Source organism: Citrus sinensis, chromosome 3 (genome assembly GCF_022201045.2).
Source record: "Citrus sinensis cultivar Valencia sweet orange chromosome 3, DVS_A1.0, whole genome shotgun sequence".
Classification (NCBI taxonomy): domain Eukaryota; kingdom Viridiplantae; phylum Streptophyta; class Magnoliopsida; order Sapindales; family Rutaceae; genus Citrus; species Citrus sinensis.
Window position 1 is genome coordinate 19,579,776 of NC_068558.1, and position 10,333 is coordinate 19,590,108.

At 33.0% G+C, this 10,333-nt stretch overlaps 1 protein-coding gene across 1 annotated transcript; it reads left to right on the forward strand.

Moving 5' to 3' along the window:
- The first annotated feature begins 2,775 nt into the window (after window positions 1–2,775).
- LOC127900636 (protein FAR1-RELATED SEQUENCE 5-like) lies at window positions 2,776–3,579 on the forward strand. The gene is made up of 2 exons (XM_052435812.1): window positions 2,776–2,883; window positions 2,950–3,579. The coding sequence occupies exons 1-2, from the start codon at window positions 2,776–2,778 to the stop codon at window positions 3,577–3,579; spliced, it is 738 nt and encodes a 245-aa protein (XP_052291772.1).
- Window positions 3,580–10,333: the final 6,754 nt, after the last annotated feature.

Here is a 10,333-nt window from a genome sequence, read left to right on the forward strand (position 1 = left end):
TAACTTAAAATTTTGACACAATATTTGAGCCATTAATAAATATATCATAATCTAATGATTGATATTGAAAGTCAAAGCAACATTTCATAATGTTATATCCTCCACCATTGAATTGCATGAAATAAATAGTTTAATTTTTTGTTAAAAATTTAAATCAAAATATTTCTCACTCTATAGTTATATAGACATTTATATTTTTCAATAATAATTGGTGAATAAAATATTTCTCATTTGTTGTGACTCATATAGTATTATTAATAAAACACATAAAATAGTTTATTGAAATGTCTTCTATTATCATTATTGTTTAGGTATTAATAGTTTGTAATTAAATTCATACAATACAAATTATTATAAGACTTTGTGTTAAATAGCCTACTTGATATTATATTTTATACTTAATGATAATTGATTTTGAAGATTTATTTAAAAAAGATTATCATATTACAAATTTAAAGGAGGACTGAAAAGTAATGTTAAATAAAATATGCTATTTAAGTGAAATTGTTTCAAACTCTAAGGGTGGTCACAATTATTTTACAAAAATTCTCCACCCACTTGAACGGTTAACAAACTGTTTACTATTATTTTTAAATTATTTTTTTAGTACAAATATTGTATACCATTGATTAAATCTAATGGTTCACAATTAATACATTATTGATGCTGTAAATTTTTTACAGCATCATAGAGGAACCCTTATTATAAATATTTTAAAAAATAAAATAAAATGTGTGTTAACATAAAGACAAAAGTTTAATTCATTTTTTACTGAAATCTGTCTCATATTTAACATTTCAAGTTTCATATTTTATTTTCAATGTTTCATGTAATAATTTTCTAAATGCCCAGAAAATTTTCTTTTATGTCCTTGTTTCATGTTTACGTTCAAGTTTCATGTTTCCTATTTTATGTTTCATGTTTGATGTTATATGTTCACTGTTACAGAGGTACTCATATTTTATGTTCGTTGTTGCATATTTTAAGTAATAGGTTTCATGTTTGTTGTTCAACGTTTCATGTATTGATTTTCCAAATACCCCAATTTTTTTTACCCCGTTTCATGTTTACGTTCAAGTTTCACATTTGCTGTTCTATGTTTTATGTTTGATGTTTTTTGTTCACTGTTATAGAAGTACTCATATTTTATGTTCGTTGTTGCATATTTTAAGTGATCCGTTTTATGTTTTTTATTCAATGTTTCATGTAATAATTTTTCAAATACCCCAAAATTTTTCTTTTTTGCCCCCGTTTCATGTTTACTTTCAAGTTTCATGTTTGCTATTCTATGTTTCATATTTGATGTTGTATGTTCACTGTTACAGGGGTACTCATATTTTATATTCGTTGTTGCATATTTTAAGTGATATGTTTCATGTTTGTTGTTCATGTTTCATGTTTGATGTTTGATGTTATATGTTCACTGTTATAGAGGTACTCATATTTTATGTTCGTTTTTGCATATTTTAAGTGACATGTTTCACGTTTGTTGTTTAACGTTTCATTACTGATTTTTCAAATACTCCGAAATTTTTCTTTTTTACCCCCATTTCATGTTTACATTCAAGTTTCATGTTTGATGTTGTATGTTCACTATTACAGGGCAACTCATATTTTTTGTTCGTTGTTGCTATATTAATGATCCGTTTCATGTTTGTTGTTCAATGTTTCATATAATAATTTTTCGAATACCCCAAAATTTTTCTTTTTTGCCCTCGTTTCATGTTTACGTTCAAGTTTCATGTTTCCTGTTCTATATTTCATGTTTGATTTTGTATGTTCAGTATTACAGAGGTACTCATATTTTATGTTCGCTGTTGAATATTTTAAGTGATATGTTTCATGTTTCTTGTTCAATGTTTTATGTAATAATTTTCCAAATACCCCAAAATTTTTCTTTTTTGCCCCCGTTTCATGTTTACTTTCAAGTTTCATGTTTGCTATTCTATGTTTCATGTTTGCTATTCTATGTTTCATGTTTGATGTTGTATGTTCACTGTTACAGGGGTACTCATATTTTATATTCGTTGTTGCATATTTTAAGTGATATGTTTCATGTTTGTTGTTCAATGTTTCATGTGCTGATTTCCAAATACCTTGAAAATTTTCTTTTTTGCCCCCATTTCATGTTTACGTTCAAGTTTCATGTTTCATGTTCTTTCTTTTATGTTTGATGTTTCAGGTTCACTGTTACGGAGGTATTCATATTTTTTGTTCAGTATTACATGTGTTAAGTACTTTTTTTCATTTGTTTTGTTCAATGTATCATGTATTTATTTTTTAAATGTACTCATATTTTTTCACCAAATCTAGCAGTATATTTATTGTTGCATTGATAACTAACTCACTATTGAACCAATTAATATCATTGTCCCTTCCTTCATAAATATACCTATGTATATATACTTTTTTTTTTCCATTTTAAATGCCACTTTCCCATCATAACTCACTCACCTTGGACTAAGATTTTGTTTCATCTGCATAGCTACTGCAGGTGTAAATTTCGGTCGTTGAAAAAATTTGTGTTGTTCCTTAAGTAAGTGTTTATGACTTAAATACTTGTTTTATCTCCACACCTTAGTTTTGTTTTTAATTTTTTTTATAGCAAGTAGATTTTGATGGTCAATTTCATTAACTTTTTAAAATATATGAATGATGTGTGCTGTTGGATGAATGTTGATTGATCTTTTAAAATATACCCATTGTCATTGTATTTGATCACTGTATTTGATTTTTATTATCAAATTTCGTGCTATTACCTTTCAAGATTTACAGATGAGTAAATCCTCTGATGTTCTTGAGTTACCTCAGACGAATGTGCTTGGAGCTCAGTTTGATTTAGTAGAAGATGCAGATGCATGGTACATGAACTATTCAAGAATGGTTGGTTTTAGTATTAGAAAAAATGAGCTACATCGTTCCAAGTTTGGATGAACTATGATCCGTCAGTGGGTTTGTAATTTGGAAGGATATAAGGCTGAAAAATATTTGGCAAAAGATAATAGAGTGCGGGTACCACGACCAATAACGCGTACGGGTTGTAAAACATCATTTCGAGTGAATTACGACAATTCCAGTGGCAAGTATACTGTGACAGAATTCAAAACTGAGCACAATCATCCGTTGACTTCTCCAAACGAAGTACATCTCCTTCGTTCACATCGGCATGTTAGTGAAAGAGACCTTGCTCAAGCTAAGGCATTGAGGCATGTTGGCGTGAAGACGTCCCAAGTTGTGGATTACATGGGTGATCAAGTTGGGGGTTTGCAAAATCTCAGGTTCAAATGTAAGGATTTAGACAATACATTAGATGCAAATAGATGTGCTAAAATTGGTGATACTGATTCTGTGGCAACTATAGCATATTTCACGATAAAATCTGATAATGATCCTGGTCTATATCATGAGTACACGTTAGATGATGAGAATAGGCTAAGAAACATGTTTTGGACCGACTATATGGCACGGTATGATTATGAATGTTTCAGTGATGTTTTGGCATTTGATGCGACGTACAAAACTAATGCATATCAAAAATCACTTATGACCCTTGTTGGCACTAACCATCATTGTACGTAGGACTACAGTGTTTGGATTTGCCTTACTGGGAGATGAGACCGTTGAATCATACACATGGTTACTCTAAACTTTTTTGTCCGCTATGGGTAACCAGAAGTCGAAGTCTATGATTACTGATAGCGATAAATCAATGTCAAAGGCAATTAAAACAATTTTTATTGGAGCTACTCGTCGTCTTTGTAGCTGGCATTTAGAGAGAAATGCACAAGCAAATATTAAAAACGAAGACTTCACTCGTCAATTTCGTGATCTTATGTTGACAGGCATGAGTCCATGTGAATTTGACAACGGCGGTTTGCTTTAGTTGATGAGTTCAAGCTGCATGAACATGATATGATTAAAAAAATGTATGTAAAGCGACATAAATGGGCTGAAGCTTTCCTTAAAGGAACATTTTTTGCCGGTATATGAAGCACTCAACGGTGTGAAAGTATGCATTATTATCTCAATCATTTTCTGCAGTACAAGTTGAAATTATATGAATTTGTGTTACAAATTGATCATGCACTTCGCAACATTCAGACCACATAAGCTGAAGATGAGTTGAAAACAAAACTTAGTACTCCTATGTTGACCACACACTTACAAATGTTTTCTCAATTAGGGTATTCCATTGGATTAGGAAAGAAATTCGTCAAGAAGCCACTTTGATTCAGTTTGAAGCCTTGAACTGCACTGATACTCACTACTACACACTGACACAATTTAGAAACGCAGACATAAAGTGGACAGTGGTTTATAATAAACTTATTAACAAAATCGATTGCTCTTGTCAAATCATGGATTCTCTTGGAATCCCGTGTCGATACATGTTTCATGTCATGAAAGTGGAACAGTTTAGAAATATTCTTCATAATATGATTCTTCATCGGAGGACAAAAAAGGCGAAGGATTATATATCGTGCAGCTTAGCCCGATCATAAGTTGATAGTGAGATTTTCGATATTGCTGGATTCAGTGCTTTGAGCACTGTAACTAACAAAATGTGTTTCTATGCGGCAAAAAACGAGCACTCGTATAAAGAAGCTTTAGCTGCAATTAATCAATTGACATCAAAATTTCATGAACTGTTTGAAGAACAGAGAACTAGCCGTAGAAGTCATGCATACGGTCCACAGAAAATTCCAGGGTACTAGATCCAGTTGTGGTGAGGACAAAAGGTGCTGCAAGAATATTAAAAAAATCCCCTAGAAACAACAGGAAGTTTAGCGTTTGTAGTAAGCTTGGCCATACAGCAAGATGATGTCCTACTGCCACTAATTGTGCGAGGTAAGTTGTTTTTATGTTTGTTATTGCTTGTTTGGTCCATTTTTGGCAACTAAATAAAATTTCATTCACGATTGATTATTTGCAGGAGTTGCAAAGCCAATGCTAGCAAAAACGATAGTTGGGGAACATCTATGTTAGCTTGCTCGAGTGAATAATTTCCATGGTTCAATAGTGAAGTCTCGTATGAAATTGAAACCCAAAATGAATGTAGGAGTAGTTCTCAACCGTGCTCTGAATCCACATATCACTTTTGGAATAATTCATCAATGCCACTATCGGTGGGAAGGAATACCGTTACATTTCTTCCATATCCCACCATGCACTCTGATATGTGGCCTCGTGACAGTTCTTTTCACTAATTGGAAAACATGTATTTAAATGTATCTACTTGAAGCTTTTCACTAAAACTAAGACGTGTGTTTAATTGAAGCTATTTTTAATGTTCCTTACCATGTAATATTGTCATGCACTTTAATCCTCCGATGGCATAATATTAACCATCATAGTTCTGAAAATTATTGGTTAACCGTTTGAAGTTAACGATTCGTCAGTTATTTCCAGTAACTTGGAAAACAAAATAGTCTTATATGTTTCTATTCAACGGTTCAAGATTACTGGAAATAATTCCATTATGGAAATTATCAATTAATCGTTTGATGTGAACGGTTCTCTGTTTAATTCCAGTAATATGCTCAGCATACTTGTAATGTCTGTTTTTGCTAACCAGTTCAAGTTTAAGGATTGCCCATTTCTGGAAATTATCGGTTAACCATTTCAAAGTTAACGGTTCACCGTTTATTTCCAGAATCACAGTTTTTAACAGAATTTCGCAGGGAATGTTTTTTTCGGTTTAGAGTTAATGATTATTCATATTTTATGAACACATTTAGAAATATTATAAAATGGTTAACATTAAAGTTAATGATAATTTGCATTAAAAATGGTGTTTCAAATTTTGTGGGACCATAAAATGGTTTTGGAATTGGTCAATTGATCAATATTTCATATACTCCCCCTAAATGTATGCTTCCCTTAAATGTATGGCTAATTATAAATTTTAACCAAAAAAATAAATTTTTATAAATCATTCAAAATAAATTATTTCAAGATAAATTTTATACCCATTATACATTATCTCCCCCTTCATCATCAAAAAGAAAATATAGAAAAAGAATACTGTAAGCATGATGAGCAAGATGAAGAGATGACCCAATTTAGGCGAGCAAATATTTCGGTAGAGTCTCCCATTAAAATTGAACAAATTCTCAAATATAAATCAAGGTGAAAACACTTCCAAATATGATTAAACAAGTTTTCATATACCAACTCCATCAAAGCATCAATCCATAGTCATAGAATCATCCATAATCAAAATCATCTAGAAAAAGTAATGTAATCCAAGCAAAGAGATATAGATATCAAAACACACATATAAAATAATATGAAATGTATGTGCAAAAAACAAAGAACAAAACTAAGGCGACGAAGATGAATTGTCAGGGTCATAATCAAAATATCGAAGAAGGGTGCACTGTCCAGCAATGAGCTCAAGCTGTTGATCGATACTCTGCTGCTGAAAGGTCTGAAACTGAGAGTGAAGCTGCTGCTGTTGCTGGCAGAGAGTATTTATGCGATCGAGAATATGCTGCTGTCGCTCAAAAAGCCTGCGAACATCATCAACTAACTGCAGCAAAGTGTCTGAAGCTGGTGGCTGTACGGGAGCTGGAGGCTGCTCAAGAGTGGAAGACTACTCAGGAGCAGAAGGTTGGTCGGGAGCGGAGGGAAGATCAGTATCCATCTCACGCTCCTCAGTATCGGAATCAGTTGGAGGCTTGGGGACAGATCGTCTACGAGAAGGTGGAGGGTGAGCTCCTAGTCTAAAATCTGAAAGCTGATCAGGGGGGATAAATATCATTAAGCATCAGATCATCCTCTGGAGTAGGCAAAGTATCTCAGTTTTTAAAGTTTGAGGTCTTGATATATTTGCTATTCTTACTAGAAAAGCCAATATTAGTCATGGCTTCCGGACCAATCCGTTTGGTCTCCGTATACACAATATCTCGAAGATGCACTTGGAAGTGCCGCAATATCTTAGAAATGATACTACCATTAAGAAGCACGGTGGTTAATCGCGGGAGTACTCAGCATGTGTTGCACAATAACATATATAAAGTTAATAAGTCACCTCGTAATGAGACTATCTAATAACCCAACATCTAATCTTGTCACCTCATCTAAGTGACCCTTCCTAGGTGTAATGATATACTATAAAATAGTATGACAGATGCGAACTTGAAGAGGTAACAATTAAGACCGAAAAAGAAGAGCACAAATGTCACCACTAAGGTCTCGACGCTGACAAATATTTCGGACACCCTTCCAATGAGCAAGGCTATCAAAAGACAGAGCTTTCAGGGATGTATAAATCCTTTGTCTATCATTCGAAATTCCTAAGAAGTTGTTTAAATACTTAACATCAAATTCAATGAAAACACCCCCAACTTAAGTAACTATCCTATCTAATCGAGTTGCGAAAATTTTTATGTTTAAATAGAAAACTCGGACTAAATTAGGATACACTCGATCATCAAAATCTATAGCTAACTCCCAAGGTTGAAGCATATTCTTAACACTTCTATTACATACAATTAACTCTCTAAAATCTTCAATATCAACATAGTAAGAGTCAAGTACCTTCCGACCCATGAAGCGGTCCTCGAAGTGTTTGACCAATAGGGCTGTGGGAAAATGAATTCTTTTGAATTCTGAAGTTTCCTGTGGTGGTATAGGGTTCCTAGTGGGAGCCCTTTTTCTTGTCTGAGTTGAACGAGATGAGGCAGCAATGGTGATACTTGAGAAAATGGAGAAAATTTGAGGAAGATGAGAATGGAGGAAAATGAATCAATTATTAGGTTAAAAGAGAGTAGAAGAAGTGATTTTGAGGCTTAATTTGGCCAAGAAAGGGCAAAAATTCGGTTAAAAGTGATGAAATCCATTCGGCTGCTCTTAGGGTTTAGATTTGGGTTTTTTGAATTTGAGGTTCGATTTGAGTTTTTGAATCAGTAAGAATGATCTAATGATGAGTAAAAATGTTTCTATAGCCGTGATTTGGCAAGAAAATGGAGAAACATGGAGGATTGAAGGAAGAGAAAACTTCGGTTGCGCGTTAATGACGAAAACGGTAAAAGAGTAAATGAAGAGGAAGAAAAAACCCTTGGAACCATTTTATATCATATGTAAACGGCGAGCCATTTTTTGTAAACCGCGAGAGAGTAAATTCCAGAGACCAACTTAATAGAAAATGGTTAACGGGTAGTCATTAACGGTGAAGGAGTAAATTCTAGTGACTTTTCTATTTTTCAACGGTAAATGAGTAATTGGTAGGCAACATATCCTAGCTTCTGGAATTAAATGGTACACTGTTTATTTAGAAACGGTTATCCGTTTATTTTATCTATGATTTCGCATATTTGTTTTAATATTTGGCCAACAAATAATACATTCTGAGATCATTTTATTGATCCAACACATGTTAAAGGCCAGATTAATGCATGATTTATGAACTCACATGTATTTAAACAATTAAAATACTAAAATAATTGCGTACGACCCAAGGTAGCATGAACTACAACACCTTCGTATATTAAAATATACATTGTACAAACAGAGTGCATTCGAAGTAGTATTCATGACAAAAAATTATTTGAATACACTCATCAGAACAATGTTAGTGGTAAACTATGAGCAATGTATACTATAAAAGTCAATGCCTAAAATGAACAATTTTGATTCCACAAAATGTGAAATTTCACACAAACCCCATTACGAAGACCTAACATTTACGACCGTAATCTTTTTGGTTTTTTTTTTCGGCTTTTCCCAAGACCTTTCATGCCTATTCTATATGTGTTTGCCTTTTGCATAGAGGCTACGACCCTTGTTAAGATAGTATGCTCATCAAATGTTACATTTGCTTGAGCAAGCAATCCAACTTGTGCTTCGTTGAAGGCCGAGTCGATAAGTTGAACTGCTAGTCTTCCACGATCATCTTGCGAATCATGCTACGCAAGAAGAATATTTTGGAATAAGTTGTTATACTTGATCAATACAATAAGGAGACAATGAGTTAAAATATGTACATAAAAATTGTTAATTTTTACCATAGATGATTTGTTGGGAATGAGCCCTGGAGTTTCCATGAATTTAATGACATAAATTCCACAATCAAATCCATTTGGTTGTTTCGGAACCCCCTCTCTAGACCAGATAAGGAGCCAAATGAACCGTGTTGATGGCTTGGCATTTCAAGGTAACTTAGAATGAAATATGGAATCAAGAGAATGTAACTGCCAAGTTCAAAACAAAATGGCAAATTAGATTATTAAACAATAAAAACCTACACGAAATTGATGAACAACATATACACATGTAACATACTATGCGTTCAGCTTGTTGCTCGCGTTTTCGATTGCTTCGACCATCAGGAAGAGGGTCCCAAACCTCACCATAGCCTTCTTTGACATTCACGATGAACAAGAACCAATGAAAGGCACCGTCGTTAATCGGAACGTAAATCTAGCAAAAAAAAAATTAGTATCTTTCTTATAAAAGATGTTTTAGTGAAAGTAAAAAATTAATCAATTGAGAGTTTAGAGAGTAACCTTTTGGCACTTGTGAAAGTCTGGCATGAAAGGTTTTTCGACACTAGCTGCTTGTGCAAAACCATCAACATCGGCTCCAATGGTCAGTGCTGATTGTTATAAAAGAACAATAAGTAAACAAGTGATATGTCAGTAAATAATGCTAGGGGTGGGCGCGGTTCGGTTCGGTTCGGTTCGGTTTTTTACTAAATTTTTCATAATCATTCAATTACGATTATTTTAAAATCATAATCGCGATTAATCAAATTACCGAAATAATCAAATACTCGATTAATTGAAATAATTCGATTCGATTTGGTTCAATTATTTCGATTATGGGCCAATGAAATAATGAATGATAACTTTGCGTCTAAGGCTCTCATCTCAGGCTAAATAACTTGTAAATTCGACTAGAAAATCAAGTGTCACAATCAGTTTCATGAAGTCAATGTTTCAAGCTAAATACAACATCTCAAGTGAAATAAAAACAACATTTTATTATCTCCAATTTTAATCTCGAACAAACTGATAAAAGGAATACAAAGTAATAATAATAATTAGTAGAAAATCAAATAAATTAATACTACAAATGAACACATGCATGCACTTCATAAGAAAAATCGCGTCTGTTTCTCTTGAGTTCTTGTAATGATAATCTTCTTCCTTTTACCCCCAAACTCTGTGTATATATATAATAATGCAGATGCTGTTACAAACGTTTCAGCAATAATAGCAAGATGGCATATTAAGATTGTATCCATATCATAATCACTAATCAGTTACAAATGTTTCTATAATTGTTACTTTATCATTATAAAAAAAAAAGAGAAAGCAAACTTAACTAA

Bases quoted from the DNA above. Each gene is read 5' to 3' on its own strand.
- LOC127900636 (XM_052435812.1), top strand. From the start codon at position 2,776: ATGAGTAAATCCTCTGATGTTCTTGAGTTACCTCAGACGAATGTGCTT. The intron at 2,884-2,949 runs GTTGGTTTTAGT...ATGATCCGTCAG, and splicing joins ACATGAACTATTCAAGAATG to TGGGTTTGTAATTTGGAAGG.